At 41.1% G+C, this 24,834-nt stretch overlaps 1 protein-coding gene across 1 annotated transcript; it reads right to left on the bottom strand.

Annotated features, from left to right (window-relative positions):
- Nucleotides 1-15,698: 15,698 nt before the first annotated feature.
- Nucleotides 15,699-24,321, bottom strand: LOC146173628 (female-specific histamine-binding protein 2-like). Its single transcript, XM_084585235.1, has 5 exons — nt 24,250-24,321; nt 21,772-21,944; nt 21,066-21,145; nt 18,769-18,852; nt 15,699-15,998 (listed from the first exon to the last, which is right to left on the bottom strand). Exons 1-5 carry the CDS (start codon nt 24,319-24,321, stop codon nt 15,853-15,855), a joined length of 555 nt encoding a protein of 184 aa, XP_084441361.1. The 3' UTR covers nt 15,699-15,852.
- Nucleotides 24,322-24,834: the final 513 nt, after the last annotated feature.

The following is a 24,834-nucleotide window of genomic DNA, read 5'->3' as shown; positions in this document are numbered from 1 at the left end:
CGGCAGTCAAGAGCACTTGAGGGTGCTACAGAACAATGAAGCATATTAGAGCAGGTATACTGTTTTAAGGACTCAATGCTTTGGTCATTTGCATAATTATACGCCTGCTTTAGAACGACGCATATTTAGTGCATTGTCAGTGAAGTCCCTGCGTTAAATTTTGCCGAGCCCAGCTCGCGAGCTCTGTGCTACTCTTCTCAAATGTATGCACTGATGCTTGCTATTGCCAGTGGAGATAGGTTTTCGGCATTTTGGTTAGTAACAGGCTAGTAAGCGAATGACGTTCCGCAGAGACAAAGGGTAGACAATGCTGAATGAAGGTAAAAACTGCTAAACAAGGGCTCATAATAAAAGCGGATGTAAGTTGGAAATGTCTATGTCATGCAAATCGGGAGCTACTTATTTATTCGTTAATGCGACTTCCTGTACTTTTCACGCAAAGCTGTGAAAGAAAATAGCCAGCGGGTTAGCTTATATGTTCACGTACATAGATGCATATTCAACTTTTAGACACCTTAAGCTAGCTTCGCTTTGAGTAGCTTTTCAAGGACATTCGTTGCCATGATTAGACGAGTAATTATGGGTTATTAATGCTATTTAGGCCAAAGGATGCTCATTGAAGGCCATCAGAGAAATTTGGTGACAGGAAATAACCAATCAAAACTGCAACATCTGAAGCACGGAGTTAGACTGAAAGCTTGCACAACGCCAAGAATCTGTTTACTGAGTTGGCTCTCTAGGTAGGGGTCGTGGAAGCTGAGGTCTAACACATTTCGCTGAAACCCTCAATTTTTGATCTAAAATAACACTTTTAGGTACGCAAATGGCTTGTAGGAGACATAATGCTTGTGCTCGCAGACCTCAGAAGAATAATGAATCTGGTAAAGTAGTAATCTAATAGCACGAAACCAAATGTACAACGGTATGTACTACATGTACGTCACAATCAGAAGTATTTACCTACAGGTTAGTCGACAGCGTGTCTCACGTAAAAAAATTGTCAGCGCAAAATGCTCACCACATCGAATCTAGGAACGTAATCAATGCATGCATTCACAGCGCAAAAGACCACGAAGACACGAAATAATAGTGTGCCGTGTGCCTCGCTCTTTGAGTGTGTGTGGCGCGCTATTAAAGTATATGTCTAATTTCATTTCGAACCAGCTATCCCAGTTTTATATCCTCTATCTCAGTTTTATATCCTCTTGAAACTAGCCACATGGTTTTTGAACGCGCAAAACCACAGCCGTGAAGAGCATCACTGGAGTCAAGAAAGACCCTACGACACCTCTTAGCTCCAGGCCAGTCTTCAAGGCTGAAATTGTACAAGCATTGCAGCCCTGAAAAGATCGACGAGGTCCCAAGGTACTTGCCCCGATGGGTAGCGTTGAGCCTTTTTCTACAGAAACCAATATTGCAGCGTTTGCAGCATTAAATTTCGGTAGCTATTTCCCTCTACGTTAAACCTGATTCATCGCTGTCCTTCTGCCGGCACCAGTTTCGGCAGCATTGCTTCGTGCGCAGAGTATCCTCAGGGGCTTGTAATGCTCTGCGAAAAGGGACATGAGGGCACCTTTGCCCGATGCTCAATTTGAGCCAAATATTCACCGGGCCAATATGGGTGCCTTAGTAGTTTACTCAAAGCAAATTATTGGTTGAAGAGCAGCAAACTGCGTTTGAATATTTTCGCACTACTTGATGCCAAGACGCAATCCTTAACATAAACCGTCTCCATTGAAATAATGTTGAAGTTGGAGATGGCTTGGCCTAACCACTAGTGTCTACTCGTAAATAGTGATTTCAACTCAGTTTGCCAGTGAGATCAACCTATTGTGGTCACACCCGCATTCTTATTGTTGGGGAATTGAATCATTTTTCACTGAGAAGACAGTTTCATGGAAACCTGCCAATGCATAGTCTCACATGCTCACTTCAATTGGTGCGAAGTAACTCGTTAAAGGGAGTTTTTTTGTGGTACAGCTCGTATTAAACTTAAACGCATTTTGTAATGTAATAGAGATAAATACCAATTTTGCAGAAACCGAAGTTTTATTTGCCTCATTGCCGTTGTTGCGGGCGTTCTCTTCCTTTGGCAAAAATGGACCTAGAACTAGCAGGTAGTTCCTGGTAGGTGACACGGCTTCGTGCTGATAATTCGGTGGGTTGTGCAGCGTCAGGAGACCAGATGACATGTCAAGAGCTGCTAAGTTGCGCTTCTTCATCGATACCGATGGGTAAGAAGAGATCCGATCCTTCCTCGTCCCTACCGATAACTAAGAGGTGCTACTCTAAGGCCACGCAGGCACATCCGTATGGCTTGGTTAAGTCAGGGATTTTGGATATATATGTTGAGTGGTCTTTCTCATTGTTGGGTATCTTACAATTGTATTTTATTGAATGTATGCTACAACAAAAAGGGACAGATATTTGTGTTTCAGATGAATAGTTAGCCAAGTGGGTACACGAAAATGAGCATCCGGAAGTGAACCCACATGCAAGAGACCTACACGCTCCGCATCATGCATTAAAGGCCCATCTTTAGTGTCCTCCTAATCTTCTCTTTTAATGCGCTTAAGGCAGAATAAATTGGGTCGCCGTTTAAGTTGAGAAAGGAGGAGTTAATAACATTTTCGAGGGACAGTTATTCTCCGCTTTTAGAGTAGTAGCAGTAGTAGTAGTAGTAATGGAACACTTTTTTCAGGTGCAACATTTAGAGAGTTTAGAGCAGCAGCCATTTTGCTTCTGTTTGCCGGCTCCCGTTGTAGAATCTCCTTCGCCTTAATTACTTTTGGTGCTCTTTTAATCGGTAAGCTTTATCGGTGCTCTCATTATCCCATTATTCCATACATTTTCATTATCATACAGTTGTAAGAAGCCACATTATGTAAATGGCAAACGACAAATATGTAATTAAAGCTTGAACCAAGCCGCAAGTCCGCACATCTGTTGCCCATGTCATGTCTTACTTAGGATCCAGGGGTCCTGGAAGAACGGAGGCGCATCTCAACCTCCAATTTCAGATATGTAGCCCGATTTATTAGCGCCTGCCAATTCAGTCATGTTATGTTGGCTCGTGACGTCACATATTTCAACGACCAATCGGCTCAGGGCAATGTCACCCGACAACTAATACCTGACAAAATCGTTCGCATAATTTTTCGCTCAATGCGACACCCCCGACAATGCCTGTACTGCATTCTTTTCAGTACCATTCTTTTAATGCAATTAGGCTGAAATGGTCCACTGCTTGAAGAGCCGAACATTGCAATCGATAATGGGCAACAAGAGTGAGCTATTCCAACTTCATAAGTGCGGAATCAACAGAGATAAAAAATAAGATTTATTGTACCTGCGAGGCATTCTGGAACTTTTCCAGTCCCTCTTTTCTGCGCCATATTGGAGGGGTCTGGCCGAACAAATCGTTGCAGCAGTCATTGCAGACTGAAACGCTGCTCTCGGACTGGAAAATAGGGAAGGTGGTTCCCTTACACAAATCAGGTAACAAATATTCACCTTTGAACTACAGACCCATTTCACTAACAAGCATTCCCTGCAAACTAATGGAACATATTCTCTATTCTAACATATTCAACTTCCTGGAATCAAACTCATTTTTTACTTCGGCCCAGCATGGTTTCCGGCGAACTTATTCTTGTGAAACGCAACTCCTTCTCTTCTAACATTCCCTGCATGTAATTATCGATAAAAATTAACAGGCCGACTGCATATTTCTAGATTTTTCAAAGGCATTTGATAAGGTGAACCACAAACTACTCATGCTTAAGCTTTCTGCTCTAAACCTAGATCATAATGTTTTAGCCTGGCTTGAATGTTTTCTTGCTAATCATTCACAATATGTAACGCTTAATGACTACGATTCCCCTTTAACTGAAGTAACATCAGGTGTCCCCCAAGGTTCTGTACTAGGCCCACTTCTTTTTTTGATATACATCCATGACTTGCCTAATTGCGTTTCTTCTAACATACACTTATACGCGGATGACTGTGTTTTATATCGTGAAATTTGCACCGAAGACGACAAACACTACCTCCAGACTGATCTCGATAACATTTCTCTTTGGTGTAAAAAATGGCAAATGCAACTAAACCCTCGCAAGTGTGCTTTAATGAGAGTTTCCAGACAAAATACTACTACCTCCGCTTACGCTTTGGATAATACTCAGATTGCACCTGTAACATCATACCGGTACTTGGGTGTTATCATCAGTTCGTCATTATCCTGGAAACCGCATATCGAACTAATTATTAGCAGCGCTAACCGCATGCTAGGGTATTTACGTCGTAACTTCATCAAAGCACCTGTCTCCTTAAAATTACTTCTTTATAAAACACTTGTTCTTCCTAAATTAGAATATGCCGCCCCCCTTTGGGACCCTCATCATGTCTCGCTTTGTACTTCACTGGAACATGTTCAGAATAATGCAGTTCGTTTTATACTTTCTAACTTTAACCGGACCTCCAGTGTCACAGCTATGAAATCTAACCTTTCTTTACCGTCCCTCGCACAACGTAGAAAATTTTTACGCCTATGCTTTTTTCATAAAATTTATCATCACCAGTTACTGCACTCTCGTTTTATCACTACACCCCCCTATCGCTCTTCTCGTGTCGACCATCAACATAAGACTGGATCTATTTTTTGCCGTACTGACACTTTTTTGCATTCTTTCATTCCTCGCACATCGAAAGAATGGAACCACCTTCCCGCTGCCGTGGCTTGTATACAGGATTATACTGCTTATTGTCAGTATCTGATGACGATGCTTTTATCTGATGCGAATAGTTAGTTTCTTTGTTGCTTTGTTATTTTCTTCGTTTTTTATTACTTTTTTTTCTGCTATGTTTGTTCAGTTTCTTGCGTTGCATTTGTTAGTTGTTGTTTCTGTACTTTTTCGAATACTGTGTGTTGCTACATTTTAACTACGTTGTTGTGCCGCCTTTAACAAAAAATAATTTTTTTCTTGCGTTGTTTGCTTGCCCACTCCCCTCTTAATGCCTCGGCGCTTGAGGGTATCGAAAATAAATAAATAAAATAAAGTCACTTGCCGCTAATTAAAGTATGGGTGTCCCACCAGGAGTAAGACAGGTACTGCGCTTTCCGTTCTACAAAACCGTAATCAACAAAATTAGCTTAACAATTTGACAAACGATGTGCCAGTCTCTCAATGACAAACCTTGGGAAGTGAAACGGCGCTTTTAAAGGCTCAATGGCGTCTGCTATTTCACGTGACGGCTAAAAGGCCCCTTCATATTTTATCACACATTCCATCAATACGGTGCTGTAGTTTTACAAGTAAGTGAAATGTAAGATGCGGTTTGGGGATGCCGTTAAAGGATTCAGAACCTCATGTGAGCTCAGAACAATTAAACTGCTTTCTAAATGACAGCCCAAAATTGTCTGCCACGCAGTTTCCTTTTTTAGATATGCTACATGTTGTTGCGCGAAAGAATCAATCATTTTGTTGCCAAGGAAAGAGTAATAACTCTCATGGCGTTCATGCTTGCTAAGCACCGTTCATCTGAGGGCATATTACTAAAACAAAGACATTATGTGGACCTCGTTCAAATGTTGATTTGTAAGCTACGTATGCTTGTGGATTTCTGAAAGGCCATCGATCGATTTAAACATAAGACTGTAACGACTGAACTAGAAACGTAAGGCTTTTGAGGCCACCAATTCTTGATGATTTTGAACAACTAGCTGAATAACCGGCAGCAGAAAGTGCAAGTAAACGGCTAAGCATATGACTTCACAAATATAGGGAAAATTGTCCCTGAAAGCTACATGCTCTACTGGATGTTGTTCAACATCTATGTCAATATTGTAGTGTACAATAACGCAAACGCTAGTCACATCGTGTACGCATCGAGCGATAGAAATTATTCTCTAAGAGTCCTAGACTGTCTGAGTCCTAGCATGAAAAATATGTTATTATGCGTTATGGAAATTCTAGTTTGTGAACGCAATACTTACAAATTTCTCTAACATGAAGGTAGTTTTTTCTATCGAAAAATAACCAATGAAATGAAGCATTATATTTACTTAACACCAACGTAGAAATTGTATACGTTGGGATCAGTCGCGGTATACTTTTTACGCGAGAACGTGCTGAGAGAAAATAATATCGACAAGGCGTCCACGCTGTATTTCGTGACGTTAGGCTGCTATCGCGGACATCGAATTATCTTGCCGCGATCCATTAGGGAATAAGTTATCATTGTCGCTTTTTGAAGTTAATTATTTCGCAGTGTGGGGCACTATATTCGCTACCAGCATGACACATAACTACCAATCGTGATTACAATCATGATAGCAGGCGAGTTTTCGAGGAGGAAAACCTGCCACAAATTGCATTACCCTGCTAATAAAGTTAGCGTTTGCAATAGGTTATTAAAACTCGTAGAAAAAACGACTTATCCTCGGGAGCTAGCAGCACTGAAATCGCATCACGGAATCTGTCCCTAGGAAAATAAAAAGAAATTAATGCGACCGAACGAATGACAGCAGGTCCATTTTACGGTAATTCTTACTGGTGGTCTTGCATCGTAAACACGCTAAGCAATCCTGAAAAAAGTTTCACTTTCAACTTTCATCGGTTCTCTACGATTATAAGGAAGAGTATATTTTTTTTCGCAGTTTTGAGTTTCTGGAATTTCGAAGAAAATTTTACATTGTATTCAACTATCTTTATGTTCTTTTCTTTCCGCTGCTCGCCCTATAATTTGCATCTACTTGTTCGCGGTATATTTCTCTTCTCAGATGCACATGAATTGAATGTAGCCTTGTGCGGAGTTCGTTTTTATCATTTGTAGCTTCTTGACGTGCTCGATTTGCTTTGGATATCTCACACGATTTATTATTGCGGCTTTTTCTCAATGTTTATTATGGACGCAGCGCAGTCCTTGCAGTACCTTTTTAAGTCTTTCGCATGCCTCCCATCAGCTGACGTCGCTCCGTGGACGTGGGATTCTGAATATCAAAGTGTCTGTATTGCTGTCGATGTGTACTGAGTACGGTCATCAGCCATGCTATAATGCTACTTAGAAAACAGATCTCGCTACGGTGACTCTCTTGTTAGGGCGCCAGGTAACTGTTCCCTAGTCCGCGGATACTATCCAGGCCACTGAGTCGGACTTTCTATAGAGTCTAAGAGCTCAGTGCCGCGTAATGTGCGATGTCCATGCACTGTAAAAAATGCCGGGCGTTCGAAAATCTCCTACGTTTCCTCCGCAGTGTCGACCTCAAATACCTTTCGTCGCACCAGGACACTAAATATTGTGAAGAAGCCAAACTACCAGAACATCATGCTTCAATATAGCATAAAAAAAGTATAATAAACTCTCACCTCCAACAACACTAACTACCCTCCTGCCACTCCCTACCAAGTAATTTTATTCCTTATTCAAAACTTTTATAATTACTGTAAACAAAGTCAATCATTATTATGTGCGTGTCTCCAGCCTTAAGGTTCATTTGGTAAACCTGGAAATATATGAATATTTACCTACCCTAGTGAGTTCAGGGCATGCATGGACGATATCTGTAGCAAAGTGAAGTACTGTTCCCCTGGGATGAGACTTCAGTGGGAGGCCACTCTCTCTTCTTCAGTACAAGTTGGGAAAGCAACGTGTGTGCCATGTTTAGTTTCGTAGTAACGGTGTAACACTTTTTGGTCCATGGTGTCTTCTATGTGCAGCTTATCTTAAGCCTTCAACCAGTATGCGATGGGAAACATACTTTTGACAGATGCAACCAGTCATCGCTTGTAGAAAGAGGTTGTCAGTTTAGATATGAGGCCTATAAATGAAAGATTTCACTCGTCTAGTAACGCTTGCGATGGTGCGGATTCGAGGATGCTCGATTGAACGCAAAATCCACGCTACCAGCATGCATAGAGTCCTGCACCCTACATTCGATGTTTTGGGGTGCTTTAGCGTTGGCGGCGGGAACTGAAGGACTCCTGGACACTATTGCGCCGATCATAAACAAAACCACATACGACAATTGGACAATTGGCGTAGCTTTCTTTTGTGTTGCTTGGTTTAGCTAAGTATGTTTTTAATACTTAAGCGTTCGAGAGCATAAAAAAGGCATAATAAGGGCCATAGGTCTAATATTTCAATAATATATCATAAAGAATAGAATGAAGGCATGCCAAGCGTGAAAGAATGGTGGTTTCGCAAGTGAAGAATTCGGCTACCAAGAAGGAATTTGAGAAGTCTGCCACTACACACAATGAGAAAGAGAGAGGAAGTGATGGAAAATTTAGAAACATTTAGGAAGAGGAGGAAGATAAGTAAAATGTTGCGTAACTTTACGAATGATCTTTTCTAGCCACACCCACAGCCGGCGGATGCGGCGATGAAATTTTTCCGTGGATATGATCCGTGGGCGAAGGACGGAGCGCACAAGCTGTCCAGTAGTGTCTGAACCCATTTTGCTAGAGCGCATACCTATGCGCTAAATGTGACCGAGCGTAGTGTGACTTGATATACGGCCGCATTTTGACGTGGGTTATTACTCTTAAATGTATGACGAAGCACAATTGTCAACAATCTCTGCATGAAAAATTCGAGTGAAATCAGTCCCAAATATCAAAGGAGCCGCTTTATCTACGGCAGATATTTTCCAGTGCAAGTGCGCAACATGAGTTGGTAGACGATAGGGAAACACAAAGAGGAGGAAGTTGTGACTGCAAGGCATGTACCGTGGACATGGATGTCGCCTTTTGTTCGCACGTATCTTGTTGACACGAGAACAAGGTTTTATCGTCAGCTGAAGCACGAGGGCTCGTACAATAAAGGTAACGTTAAACAATAGAGAATGAGTACGGGATCCTGAGACACTCCTCGCCTTGAGGAGAAAAGACCAATATGTTTACCTAGTGCACGCAAACTGTAGTTTTTTATTTAGTATGTGACGAATAAAGAGAAGACATTGATGCGGGCTACCAAGGTTTTTTAACGTTGAAAAAAATCTTAGAATGAAAGATGTCTTAATTCCTTGTGTGTGCGTTTGCGATAAGCGTAAGAGCATGATGGGACCCTGGGGAAAATAGGAATCTGCATCTGTGGCCAAACATCAAGACTATCCTCCGTTCAAATATGACGATGAATGCAAGAAGAGGATAGTGTCGTCCTGGATGGTTCATGCTGGAAGGGAACGACGAACACACCTGTTACCGACGGGACAGCTGAGAAAGGTCATGGACCATGTCAAGCGCATGTGTCTTTTTCTTCTCTGCTGTCCCATCTGGGAGCGCTAGCTGCTTTCGTCGTTTTCTTCCATGACGACGAAAACCTATTTTAGATTCTATGTAACGGCCATGAAAATAAAGATCGCAGATTCTAGGTGTGTGGTAAATAAAGCGCGGAGGGCCAATTGAATCCGGCTGCTAAAACAATAAGAATAATTGAAGAACCGCAGCGTGAGATATCAATGGGATGAAACAAGAACAGTGAAGCATGGTAATAAGAATTGGAAGCAAGTGCAGGCGCCCATGGAGGCTTTCGCTCATTATCTTAACTTAGCAGCATGCAGAGTTTAGCGCAAACTGTGCTCATGCACCACTCAGGCTTCCTGTCATGCCAAGAAGAATTAATTAAGTCTGGCCTCGTTAAAATACGCCCATATCTCATAGTAAACAGTGAAATTAACATTAATCCGAGAAATTAAATTACGAGGAAGAACATGACATAAATGTCAGCTTTTCATCGCCGCAAATGGCATATCTGAATGCAGTAAACGTTTCTCTGATGCCTTGCCTTCACTTGTGTGATTTATGGATTGAAGTGAACGCTTGGCTTCAGCTTATGATGGCACATTCATGAAAACGCATTATTTGATTTCCTGAATATTTAGAGGGTATTGCAGCATACTGTGTTCACCGCGGCAGAACGTTTGTGCCTGGAGATAATCTTTTTTTCCCGTTTGAAACAATTTTAGCTAACGTACTTAGTCTTTCCTGAAACGCCCTGTACAGGAAATATGGAGGGCGACAGTACATTAAGGAGCACTCTCAAGAAACACTTCTGAAATTCCATTTAGAGTGAATACTTCATTGTATCCACTAGAGCTCAGTAAAGTTGTCACAGCGTTTAACAAAAACGTGCCGCTGCAGTCAACCGCAGTTTTTTAAAATAATTATAGTATAGAATTATGCAGTTCCCTAAATAACATTGAGTGTTGGCGAATTGTTTGGGTGCTCTGTTTGTCGCAGTGACACAGGAAGCAGAGGACAAAGATAATTTACCTACCTTTCCCATTTTGTTTATATGGAATGTTCAAGAGATCACAGACCTGGTCGGTGTAAATGACGTGGTCGGTGAGCGTTGTTACACCATCCGTAAAAGGCAAAAATACGCAGTTTCCAAGGAAGTTAAATTGAGTATTCAATTAATATGGCAACACTGGCAGCATCTTCGTGGTATTCTTAGTGCAGGAAAATTGTTTCAAATTCAAACCATGTGTAAAGATTCTCCGATTACTTTGAATGCTCATTCATACGATAAAGCATGAATAGGCGTTAGAGATGATTTGTTATTCAGGAGGCCAGGCACGCATGTATCTTGTCTGGTCTTCTGGCGGTACTGTTGCTCGTTTGCCTTCATTCGCTCTATTTAAAAAAAAAGTAAATCATGTATCTTCCCTATAAGAGGTGCTATAGGCTGACGCCGTCCTATGATGTGCGTCGCACTCCGTTTTACGTGACATTTAGTTGAACAGAAGCCACGAAAAACCTTCTCAAAAACATGTTCAGGCACACTTTCGAAACCCAATAAAATACATTGCAATGTACGAAAAAGTAATTCCCAGTGAAGAATATAAAACACAACCCTTTTTGAAGTGTGCCGGACTATGTCGATCGACGTTCAGAGATATGTTTACAAAAATAAATGTTATGTGTTTGATCACTACACCAGCATGCGAAAGCTATTATAGCGACTTGCACCGCATTGCCATGATCGCGGAAATCATGAAGCTGTCGGGCAAGAACACTTTCATCTCCATCTTCTCCGAAGAAGGAATCTTTGCAAATCTGAAATAATTTTGACAACTTTCTTTACATCTATGTTTGTCCGTGCTTTAATATCAGCCCGAACCAAATGTCTCATGCAGGTCCCATTAATTCTTGTTAAGGCCCATGTAATGTCCAACGAATTAGTTGAATAGAATGCAGCGTTGCTGTTATAAAAAAAAAGGATGGAGATTTAGCACACGAACTGTTCTGTGCTTTTTTGTAAATATACATAATATTGATAAGCCTCTTGGCAACTCTTTTTTGTCACCGCCTAATATATATATATATATCGCCAAAATATGATTTGCTCCAAATGAAATGTTTCCTTAGTGGTTCTGTTAGTTTAATATCAGGACACAGTTCAGATATATGCATGTTCACTCAAACCGCTATCACAATAACAGTGGTGAAAATTCGTTTCCTTATATATCGTCCATGTTTCTATGAAATAAATATATAGCAACCAGGCAGTGTTATACTAATAAACAAAGATATAACGTAATAACTGCTTTCAGCTTTCGCGGAATCGAAAATATTTGCGAGCTATTATCGTCATCCTTTTTACGGTAAACATACACCTTAAGGGAAATAATCAATTTTCAATATTTTAATAAATCTTTTTTTCCCGATGTTATTGACAGTGGCCTTTTTGTGGAATTGGAAACAAATTTAGGCGTTACGAAGAATTTAGGCTATTGCTTCAACCCCAAAACATAGAAAAAAAAAACATAACTTTGTACTCATATTACACCTTGCTCATCAACTCAATTAAAACGTTCCCCATGTGGCGTTCCTTTTTCAGTCAGCGTGTTTTCTCGCGATGGATTTTTACCAACTTGTCCACGTCGCTCTACTTCTCAGACTACAATGTGGGAAACCTTTGAGTCGGGTGAAGGCATGCAGTGCTATTTCTATATCATCGATACTAGGCCAGAACATTTATATTATTTGGGTCGTTTATCAGGTTTATCAGGCTAATATCTGGATATATTTATTTATTTATTTATTTATTTATTTATTTATTTATTTATTATCAATACCTCAAATGCCCCAGGAATGGGGTATTACATGAGGGATGGGCTGCTATTTCATATGAAAATAGATTCGATGGCTGCCTTGAATTGAGATGGATTGGAGTGGTGCACGAAGTCTACTGGCAGATTGTTCCAGTCCCGAGCAGTTTTTACGAAGAACGAGCGAAGATGAGCTGTAGTCTGCGCTGGTGGAGGGTAGACAACTTTGGGATGGCTGGTGCGGTTTGAGAAGCAATGAGCTGGTAATATCACTGACACATCAAGTGGTGTGTGATAAAATTTATGAACAAGGCAAAGCCTAAAGATGCAACGTCTCAGATTGAGATTAGTAAAGTGAGCCATAGATTTAAGAGCAGTTACGCTGGAGTGATAAGAATAGTCTGAAAAAATAAATCTTTTATAAGAAACCTTAATGAAGGGCTTAAGGAATTTAGACCACCGGGGCTTCGTTAACGTGCACTTATAATGCACAGTACACGGGGGCATTCTTTTTCGCCCCTGATGAAAAGCGACCGCCACAGCCGAGATTGCACGCGCGTGCTTGTTTTCCGCATTCGGCCACCCTAAATACGACGTACCTCTTCGTCTTATACCCGCCGCCGAGGCACAGTCGCACACCCCACGTTGATATGGAGAGGGCAGGCTCGCTAAACACAATTTACCATATGTTTCTCACCGGCCTGTTGTAGATATGCGCGCTCGGCTGGGGCTCGTAGAAAAATACCTCGATAGCCGTTTTTTCTTAAATACCACTAGGTGGTCTTTTTTTGCGCACAGAATATGATCCCGCCACTCACGAGCCACAAATAAATTTTGCCATAAAACATTATAGTGGACAATTAAGTTACATCGCGCCTTTGATTTTTCTGGCAAGAAAGGCGAAAAATAATGGTCCTCAATATTTTTATTCTTGCCTTTGCAATGTTCATTTTGATCACCTTGGCATAAGGCACCGGTTCGATGCTTGTTATAGGTCAAGAGTAATCCTAGAAACGTTGTAGCGCTTACTGTTTTATGTCGAACTACACCGGTAAGTTGCTTTGTCACCGTGTTTGAGACACAAGGTGCGACGCCGCGTATCTTGAATGATCACTGCCGCACGCTGTCGCATTGTTCAATGTGTTGTAGTCGCGTGCCATGATTTATTGTGACAGAATTTGTAAGCATTAACCTAAGCGCGACCGAGAATAGCAAAGATTCTGCTGTGTGCCGACTAAAGAGGTAGTCTTTTCCAATTGTTTCGACTATGCTACTCAGTGCTGTGGCAGAACAAGTCAGCCCAGCAAAGCATTCATTCCACAAGAGTCTACTGTTCTGTTAGTAGCGGCGCCATGTGTAGATACAATGTGCAAAAATGATGTTATCTGACCTTCTTTGGGGACCTTCGATGTTTTCATTTTAATAATGATGGCAAACTTAAATTATTATTCGTTTATCCGTATTGTGCTGTGAGATATGCATAAAGGCTGCTGTTTCATCAGAACACAGAGTATTGTCAGGAATACCTGCTGGAAAAGAGAAAAATGTTTTGGTAGCTGGACTCATAAAAACTGCCGATTTATTTATAGAATAAAAAATTGCACATGCAGTATGTGTAAAAAATATTAGGCAATATCTCTAAGGTGAACTTCTGAAGCCAGACGTTTCTAGCGTCTGAACTCTTCAGTACTCGTGGTCATGTATTATTGTTGTTTCCCTCAGATAATGGCACATAACCCCGAGGAGGATTAGCCACACATGAATCCAGCAGTCAATGGTATTATACTCTTTTGATATGAGAATAAACAATATATACCTATACATATTAACATGCAATAGGAAAGAAAGCATTGGCCCTACTGACCAGAAAAAAAATATTAATTTCAACTCAATAAGGATCTGAAAGAGAGAAAGTGCGGAATCGGCACACTTAGCAGAGAATCCTATCAAAGGCGTTAACAAGTTTGTGTACCGCGGAGTGAGCTTCCGTTGCTGAGGCCCAGCTGCGTACCTCCAAACGAAATTAAATTTGGAACAGTCAAGGATATATACATGGTTTTGCAAGGAATTTCAAGGAAGAGTTTTCGGAGGGAGGCAAAACCACGACAGGACCAGAAAAAAGGAATCAACATCACAGTTTCATTGCAATAAGAACACATGACTGAAGGAGAAAAGCCAGATCTATGAAGATAAATGTAAAGGGGAGGAATCCCACACCTGAAATTTGTCAGACTCACCTCGCACTGAAAGAGAGACACTGACCGGGATTCCATGTGTAATTTAACTGCCAGAAGTCGTCCAATGTTATAAAGGGCGAATCTGAGGGCTTCGTCCAAAGAATTATTTGTATCGCACCGCCACCCATAAAGAGAAGTAGGGAAGTATTTAAAATCTAGGGCCATTGAAGGGAAGCTGATAAAGAAAGTCCAAGAATTCGTTCATTGAAGTTCCACAATTGCCGGGAAACCACACAAGTTTAATTCTACGGATATCTGACGGCGTGAAGTCATAACACTACTGACGCAAATATGCAATTGAAGAATTCAGGGTAGTACAAACTTATGTATGTCATGTACCATCGAGAGACCTCAGACCTCAAGCCCTTCTCTTTCACAGTAGAGCAATTAATGTGAGTTGGCATCTATCCACCGCATCAAACAGAGCTAGGAAAAACGGGAACTAAACAGTCACCGTCTTTTCTCACGCTTGCGATGTCTACTTTTAGTCTGCGGTGGCTGAAGACGACGCATATTGTAATATTATGTATTATGTCCTGGTTTAAATATTTTATTGTTACCATAATTTCTGCATCTAGTTATTTGTCTCAGCAGTTTTAAAAGCCGCCGCTGATAATAGTTTGAGGCTAGGAAAAAGTTACCAGTATTCAGGAGAGTAGCACACTGAATTGGCGCGTCTAGGAAACCTGTTTAAAATATGTTTTCCCTTCTGCAGGGCAAGGTAGTCAGAACATTTCAGTGCAAAGAACTTGGCTGTGGCTAGTAAAATACCTGAATCAGCCGAGCGACTTCTTTTCGACTGCAAAAATGAATGCGTAACTTCGGAGCTAGCGTATTCGAATGAAATTGGCCATCTAGCTGTATTACATTTTGAAGAATGATGTCCATAGGTATAAGCACGGTGCAGTCCCTATAGGAATACGCCACTGTGTCGTAATATGTTATGTATTCCTTAAAGAAGTGGCGCAATAAAGACGTTATGCGGGGAGAGAGAGAAATACAAAGTGCTTTCTTAACAACAGCAGGCGCAGTATATTACTTCAACATGTTATAGGAAGCAAGTGAGTGAAAACAATTCATTTATATGGATTTGGCAACAGTACAGTATCTGGCGGTAACGTTCCAGAATATTTAAAAGGAGAATTGTAAATCATTCTTATTATAAACTCTTGTGTTGCCTCCCTGCCAATAATTAGGATTGTAGACAAGTCAAGCTGCCCAAGGGCAGCTTTTTTCTACGATTCCTCCATCTGTAGTTTTAGAGGGGAAATAAACTTTGACTTTGACTTTGACTTTGGTGTTGCAGTACTCCCAAGTGGTGCCTAAATAATAACGCACATGTGACACGGCGCATGCTTGAATATGATTAGAAATTTTATTTTGAAATTAAAAGAAAGTTTATTGGGTTCAATTCATTTTAAATGACCTTATAAGAGGTAGTGCTTTGAGGAGAAGGAACTGAAGTAAGCACTGAAAAACACAAACGTGCAGTACGGTACGCAATCCTTTCCATCCTGGTTACAGTTGTACTTTGCTCCGTTGCCGCATTTTCATCTTCCACTACTCAGCCAATGGATCCTTCATACGCAGGCATTCTGACAGGGGGTATAGGTCGTAACCGACTTTTGGACAGAACACTTTGAACATAAACAAGCAGCATTGAGGCACGTTGGTGACAAAATGCTTCCTGACCCAGAGCTCGCAACCTGAAGAATAAGAGTGCAAGAAATAGCAGTGAGACGTCAAGATAGCGCGAAAGTACTGAAAGTCGGTAATTAGAAATTGGACACTACGCACAGCAGCGAAATCTGTTTAAAAAACCTAACTTAAAAAATGACCTCGTAGGTAACTTCTGGGCACAATATAAGAGGCCGAAAAAGAATTCGAAGTTTGGCTTTGCCAAGCCCGGATATATATGCGCAAGCAAAATTAAGGACCGGCTTATCTATAGATCTCACTTCCTTAATCCTAGCTTTCCCACGACTTGCTAGGCTTAGCTGAGTATTTTTTTTATATTCTAGAAATTTATCAGTATCAAGGAGGCATAGTCGGGTCGATAGGTATAATATTTTGGAGATGATACAGACTAGAGCGAATACCTCTTAAACGCAGCATGAAAGACTGACGACTTCGCAAGTGAAGAAACCGGCTATTAAGAGGGCGCATTGTGTTTTTTGTTGGTGATGTTTGCCAATAGACATAGTGAGAAAAGGGGAGGAAATGTGGTAGAAGTTAGAATACGCATTTAAACTGGCACTGCATAAAATTCAACGTTTTTCCGATGAATTGATGATCAATTGCCCGCTTGCGATAATCGCATCTTTCCAAAGAAGCCATAGGTGTGTACATCTGCAACCGCTGTTGCACATCACACAGGCCCGCCTATGCGCCAGGGTGATGTCATTTGTAATTTAATGCAAGCGTTGGCCACGCCATTTATGACACACTGACGGGGCCTAGTGGTTCCACACCTAATCCGGTGCACGCCTACCTTCTCGTCCTGAGCGAAACTACGGGGTAGAGGGTAGGAACATAGGGGAAAGAGATCTTGTGCCCTTTGGTTCAGGACTTAATTATTTCTTAAAAACACATGATCCAGGGACTAATCTTTGAAAAAAGAGAACATCTTTTCATTGAGTGAGACTATGGAGGAAAGGGTACGAACATGGAGGGATTAGTGCATGACCCTTTTGCGCAGAGCTTGCTTTCGGAAGCAGAGCCGGGAATGCTCTCGGTTAAGAAGGCAAGGTGGCGGGTTGTTTGATGTTTTAAGAACGGTGAATGTATCCACGTGAAAATTATGAAAATGATGAGCGTGAGCGCGAATGCAGTGCACGCGCATGGAACTGGGATATGCTGCATAGAACTGCTGAATAAACTGTGCAATTTGAAATATGGTTCGAACAGCCTTAACCTATCTAAGGCAGGAAAGTGTTTACGCGTAAATGCGACCTATGTTGATCATGCTGTATATGAGCGGAAGGGAAGCAATTTCCCATTATTCAGCTTGAACAACCAGGAAACGAGGGATCCCTTGGAGACGTGAGCTGGTAACTTTGATGTTTAGCGCGAGGAGAATTTGGAGAAGAAACGGACTCGGAGACCAGGAGCCTGGAGGGTAAAAATAATTGCAGAATGACATAAGTTGTCATAATCCTTGGAGATATTCGTGCCGATCACAGTACGAACGTGATGACTCTTGGGGAAATAGGGATGTACAGTTGTGGACAAAAGTAAAAGGAGCACGCTATTTATAAGATTTTTCACACGCTGCCTAATTAAGACCGCCAGTAGAGGTATGCGAACTAGTAGTAGACGCCCGTGCGCTTTCACTCGGATAAATATCGTTTTTTTTTTTATTTCCAGTGCGGAAGGCGTAATTTTAATTTCAACAGAAAAGCGTGCTCCGTTTACTTACGTCCGCTCCAGTACATCCCCAGCCAAAACAGAAATATCACCTTCTGTTCATATATGAGGAAGAAAACCAATTTTAGACTGCGTGTAAAGGTCGTGAAATTCAAACCACTACGGCAAGGGAGATGGGTGGATGCGTTCATAAGCTCGAAGATTGCGGACGTGTCGGAAAAGAAGCGGAGCGCCAATAGAAACTGGCGGCTGAAATAATAAATATGAATAAATTAAGAACAGCAGGATGAGAAATGAAGCGCATTAAAGACTATTAGAGAAGAGTGGAAGTAAGAAGAGGAAATATGTCATGGCCCTCGGCAGCTTTCGCCCAATGTTTTAACTAATCAGCGGCAGAGTTTAAGCACTAATTTTTCCCAATACCGTCGTAGGCCACGGAGGTGTTATGTCATGCCTGGCGACGATGATTAAAGCTGGCTGCGGTAAAATGTGTCCATGACTGACGGAAAACGGTGAATTAAAAATTATTCTACAAAATTAAAGGATGAGGAGGAAGATGGCATGAATGCGCATCTTCCGTTCCCGGCTTCTTCATCTTTGCATGGACGTAAAAGATTTTCTTTGTTTGCAGTAAACGTTTTTCTAATGCCTGGGCTTCACTTGAGTGGTTCATAGATCGGAGCACGCCCTTGCGTTAGCTTATAATGGTATATTGAAATTGTTTTTTAAATAGCTGCAAAATTAAAACATTATTGCAGCATATTGTGTTCGCCGCGCACACAGTTTGTTCCTGAAGGTATATTTTTCCCTTTTGAATCTACAATTTTTAATTACTTAGTCTTTTTAACATCTTTTACAGTAAAGAGCATACCTATGAAACATTCTAAAGTTATATAGGAGCGAGTGCTATCTAGTATTCCCTGCGGTGCAGTCATGTCACAGCTTTCAACAAATTCCTTTAGCTGCACCTTACCACAATGCTGAAAAAATCAGTCCAGTCGAAAATTATGGGGTGCCCGGTATTACATCGACCCTTAGCAGGTTGTTTTAGCGTGTTGTTAATCACAAATAGTGATACAGGATGCAGCAAGCTTGAAATAATTAATCTACCTTTTCCATTTTGTTTATAAGGGACGTTCATGAGATCGCAGACCTGGTCGCTGTAAATGACGTAATCGGTGAGGTTTCCTCCACCTATAAAAGCCAAGAAAATAATGGCTAAGGTAGTAAACCTGCATATTCAATAAATATGTAAACATTTGCAACTTCTTGGTATTTAATGTGCAAACGAAGTTACTGCAAAGCTAATCCAAGGGTTAAGGGTCTCCGGGGACTGAGTGCTATCATTCGCTTAGTGTAACTTCGCTACCAGCTAGACATCGCGTCATATGAGTCAGAGCTGTCATATTTCTATCGAGACCAGCCAGCAATTTTCTTAATCAGATAACAACAAAACTTTAGAATATATACGTTAGTATTTCACAGTTAGTCGATGCAATTTTTCAGTAAACAATGCAATTATGGAATAAGTGAATTGAAGATCACGTTCACTGCGGACGTAGCACAGAGGAGCCATCTAAAGAAGCATGTCAGAAAACTGAAACTGGCTCTTAAAGAAGAGCCGTGAAGAGGAACGTGCTAATGTCTCATAAGCAGTACTGAAACCATAATTCGTAAAAAGCTGCACATGCTAAAGCAACGCATTATGGATCCCAATGGCTGTGGACATTACAAACTGATACTTGCTGCCAATGTTGCTATGAGTAACTGGGACCGTTCGAGGAACATCTGGGACTTGTTTTTTGCAGCTTTTTTAGCGAGAAGACTAGTCCTTGGTGTAGAAGCAACACGCTAACTTTAAAATTAGGTTTATGCAGTCTAAGAAGTACTCTTCGTTTCAGCAAACATTGAATACGGAAGCATCTAAAAAGGTCATAGAAAAGGTTTTCAGAGATCAGAATGGCCTATTGTTTCTGTTACCCATCCCTCTGAAAATTACCGCAGCATGACCGTGCTATGTTAATGCAGTCGCCGCTTTACAAGAGGCGAAGAACGAGAACGGGAAAGCAACGACCTCGTTAAACGTACTAACCGATTTCTTTAAATATCGGATGCACACATCTCAAAGCCTTAGACTTCCTCTCAGCAATGGCCATTCAAAAATCCGATTCACCCTCCCCACAGTGCACACATACAGTACATCACGATATTTTATTTTTCAAGTATGCATAGAATCATGCGATGTCGCCGGTTGTTATTCGAAGATGTCCGGCAGACATGGCTGGAAAGTCAGACACAACTTTTCTCTGTTGGAAATAGTCTTCTTTCGTCGAAGGGGCGTTCTAGTGCATCGAATTGCCGATATACATTAGAAATCGAAAATACTGATTTTAATCAGAAGGATTGGTTTGTGCTGACGTAAATAAATTACTGAGCGGTCGTGCTAACAAGTGACACGTTAAGCGATCTGCCTTCGGTAGAACCGATGTACAGACTACGGCACGTTCCTAAACGACGCTTAGGCTATTAATTCCCCGCATTACATACTCGCAAATTCTCTCAAGGGGTGCACCCTCGCTATGACAACTTGGCCCTTAGAACGCGTTATGTGTATAGCTTCAGAGGAAAAAAATTTGTTGAGATAGCTAAGCCTGACACAGGAGTGGGGGAGAGGAGGTTTACTTGTGGCAGTCAAAGGATGGTCCACACTGTCAGCTGACAGTAGTCACAGCAAGCGCAACTGCGATGCCCACATGCACAGGAGCAGCATATTCCACGCACGGGGAGCTTGCCAGTGTCACTCTAAATGCGACAGGCTGTACATTGATATCCCAACAGCTTCCGTTCAGTTGTCATATATTCTGGCTTCTTACATCACAGTTTATTTGGTCACAGTGACTACATGAATTTTAGTTTTAAATCTAGACGATTCAGAACTGTCTTGTTTTTCGATTGTGAGGGTGTCGATAAAAACTTTTAATGAAGTACAAATATTCAACGCATAATCTACTGTTACAAACAAGAATGTTGCGAAGCTATACAGTCTGCTAAACGCATGCAGTGCTGCTTGATATAATACCCTTCCTAGGTCAGTAGATTTATAATATTTGCTTCCGTTTGTGAGGCTTAACATCCCAAAGGGACAAGGCTTATGAGCGAAGCCTTAGTGTAGGCCCTGAGAAATTTTGATAATCTGGGCTTCTTTAAAGTGTACTAATATCGCACAGTACACGAGCGCTTTGCTTTTCACCCCTGATCAAAAGCGACCACCATGGCAGGGATCTAACCCCGACTGCTTGTGTTCACGTCGTGCGTCCTAGCCACTGAGCCACCGTTGCGCGTAGGGAGTTGTTAGGCTACTAAAGAAAGATTTAAATCTCGGTAGGGGAACACAGGAGTATACGCACCTGTAAGATGGTACTCAAATGCGTTGGGTGTCTTGGAACCTTCTTTGTTGACAGCTTTTATCACTTCCGTCACGTGATGTCTAGAAAAAATGTACGATACATGTGTAGCAAGTGGTTCTCTGAGAAAGTTTGCGACAGTGTCTGAATGACTACCCTTATACCGAAAGACAATGAAAGAAATGAATTCTGTCTAAATGGTATTATCTTCTTGCACCAGGAGCACGTTGTGACAGCAATCAATCTGTTGGCATAGTGAATGTGCACTCATTTTCAAGCAGGAGATATGCGAGAAAACATATTTTTAATATGTGTTCTAATTACCTTAGCAGGTGTTTTTGATCTGTTATTCCCTTCACAGTATATGTTTTGATGAATAGAGATGCAAAGATGAATTTTATCCTAGACGGATACATATTGCATAACCTCGCCGGCTTAAACAGGAAAGTTAGCAAAAAAGGGAGGCACACGTATAAACATTTTATTGCACATTCAGGCTATCGAAAAAAAGTGTCGGAAAGAGAGCTTGTCGTTCAACCTGAGAACTTCAGTTAACTAACAAGTCATGTAAAACAGTGGTGAGCGTTGACCTTTCCCAACTAGCAAAACGAGCTAAGAGGCTGCATTAATATGTGCTATGACAAAGGGAACCAATTTTTAATAGACACGTAAGTATTGGGAGATGCATAGTGCTTAGGCATATACTTACACGCCCTCTGTGGCATTCTTGAAAAAGAACCTCGATGTGACACTCTTCTGTGCTTCATTCACGCGGACTGTTTTTACCGTCATGCACTTGAATCCTTTTCCCCATGTATAATTGTCGTTTTGGTAAGTCGCTTTGTAAAGCACATACTCAGTGCCAACTGGAGCATTCAGGCTCTGAAATTGGATGTACATTGTGCAGGGTGATCTGAGAGGCACTATAGCATATGGTATAAGATCACACCTTTGAAAAATTGTTACTCATCCTTTCCTTCTTTTCCAAATATGAATTCGCGGAACTTACCCTAGCAAATTGCAAAACTCTCTGCTTGTTTTTCTAATGCCGAGTTTTTATTTCTCTGTTGCTCCTGGCTCTAACTATTCGGGCTAATTAAATATTTCCAGGGCAGATGTAATTCTCATATAGGCATGGGTACGGATGTCAGAAACGAATTCCTCTTACGGTCGCACAGCGGTAAAACTACTGCTTTCGTGCACTTAAATACATGAGACGTGAATTCAGATATACAAGACACAAAATATATAAAGAAAAAGCAATAAATATCACATGAGAGCTAAGAAAAAAGGACTGTTCAGAAAAAGCGCATTGTAGAATTAATTCGTTGTCTATTCCTTTGAAGCTAAAAAACGTAAGTCAAATTGCACGGTTGTAGATGAGTATTGATTTAAAACAGAACACATTCAGTTCACAGAATATTGCAGGAAAAAAGAAGAATATGAAAACAGAAATTTCTAAACCGACTCGAATAGGAATAGGCCAGCTAGCAGCGTGCACGATGCCAGCTTAAGTGTATTATGAGGTGTTCCTCATAATACACACCTCGATCTCACACATTTCCAGCGAGCAAAGCACGGAAATGCTAGCTGTGCCTCTGCAGCACCTTTTGTCGCGATCGTGGGTTGTCTGGATCTGCTAAGAAGAGTTAACGATGATCCCTGTTAAAATTTTACAATTGGTAGTGTTTTAGCTCTATGACTGCTATGTGATGTCATATCAACGTTTGTCCATGAGGCCTACAGCCGACAAACTGGCAGGACATTATAGCAGTTGGCAGGGGCGTCAGCTGTGATTGTTATAAACAAATGATGGGCACTCTTTCATGGGGGAGCTTAATGTGGAATCGATGAACCCTGCCCGGCTGACACCCTTGGAGCCCGAGCTTATGAGGGTTGTACGCACTAACAATGAAATGAGGTTTCTATAGATGCCTAGGTGATTCCCAGTCGATAAAAAATACAGACCTACGCCAAAAATATGACAACTTATTCTGTTCGGCCGGCCGTCTCGATAAACGTTTGATCATAACCTTCATAATTTTCTGTATTGCTGTAGTGCCTGATTGTGGTATTTAACGTTTTCTATAGTTATGTAGTAGCTGTTAGTGGCACTGGTTTGGATTTGGTTTGTTGGGTTTAACGTCCCGAAGCTTTCGCATTACTCCGATGCAGTTTCTGCAGTGCTGTTTAATTGTTATTTCCCCCAAACAATTTCCACAAACATACAAAATGTTGCTCAAATGATAAGGACACACAGATGTGCTAGATATAGGTCTAGCACATTCAGTACAATCCCGAAATGCCGTACAATAATAATAATAATAATAATAATAATAATAATAATAATAATAATAATAATAATAATAATAATAATAATAATAATAATAATAATAATAATAATAATAATAATAATAATAATAATAATAATAATAATAATAATAATAATACTTGGCTCAAAGGAAGGAAAAGGCGAAGAGTTATGTAGTAGCTGTTAGTGGTACTGGTTTGGATTTGGTTGGTTGGATTTAACGTCCCGATACGATTGAGGCTATGAGAGACGCCGTAGTAGAGGACTCCGGAAAGTTCGACCACCTGGGGTTCTTTAACGTGCACTGATATCGCACATTTCTATTCCTATTCCTATGACAGACCAAGAGCGCTTGGGTGGACCACAAATGGCGCGCAACGCTTCGGCGTAGATCTTATCCTCCATATGTGCAACTGGAATGTGTTCGTTCCCGCAGGATTATGCTCCTTAGTGGACGTAAGAAAATCAGCCCGCAGAACTGATGGTTCTATTGGCTGTGGCCTCTGCAGTGGCCTCCGTCGCCTTCGGTTGCCTTCGCTCTGTTGCGAGCAGATTTCCAGAAATTGTCAAAACCAGTGTATTTGATAACAGGAATATTTGCGTTTCTTATAAAGCATAATCAAATCTTGCATCGAAGCAGGCACATGCATCGAAGCGCCAGAGGTGCCGTTTGAAAAACCTGTCGATGCCGAGTGCAGCGCGACGGCATCTCAAGTGAAGTGAATTCAAGTTTTTCCTCCCTGTAGTAATGAAAGGGCTTGCTCATTATAATGAAAATAACGCTAAGAATGCTTAGAAACACTGCTATCACGTCGGTTGTGATTCAGAACCATTTACGAGATCTGAATGCGATACGAATATGCTTCGAATGCTTACGTTGTCATTGCTGGCTGCGGGTTCCGTCGTCTTGCTGCCGCCGAAGTGTGCAGGAACAACGTTTAGAATCATGTATTCAGCTCACGTGACGCTCTTTGTAAGGTTAACATGAAAGAAAAGCTTATGACAGATAGGTTAATCCGTCTTATACCCCAGTCACACGGTCATTTTCAAAGGCGATTGAGTTGATAGCTTTCGAGATTTTCAATCGCGATCGAACTCGAAGGAGTTGTGCCGCTGCTACACGGCAAAACTCGAAGGCTATTGAAATAGTTCTGGTGTTTGGCGCCAAACTTTTATGGCGCCACTATCGTTGCTTTAGGTTTTTCTTAAAGAACTAAAATATATTTATAAATACAAAATAAAATGTAACTGTTATCTTTTTTTAGTAACTGCAGGTGTTTAGTTGTTATTCAACAACATTTTTTTTAACGCGTGCTTTTCATTGTGTTTGTTTTTCTCGGCGGCGTATGCTACAATAGTCGAGATTACATAAATAATACGCCTAAAAAAAGAGCGATGCTATTTTAAAATTATTACGGGTATTAATATTTTACCGCGTAAATTAAAGATATAAAATAATAA

This window comes from Amblyomma maculatum, chromosome 11, assembly GCF_055883805.1.
Source record: "Amblyomma maculatum isolate TAMU_Amacu chromosome 11, ASM5588380v1, whole genome shotgun sequence".
NCBI classification, from domain to species: Eukaryota; Metazoa; Arthropoda; class Arachnida; order Ixodida; family Ixodidae; genus Amblyomma; species Amblyomma maculatum.
This window is presented reverse-complemented; position numbering and strand designations above follow the sequence as displayed.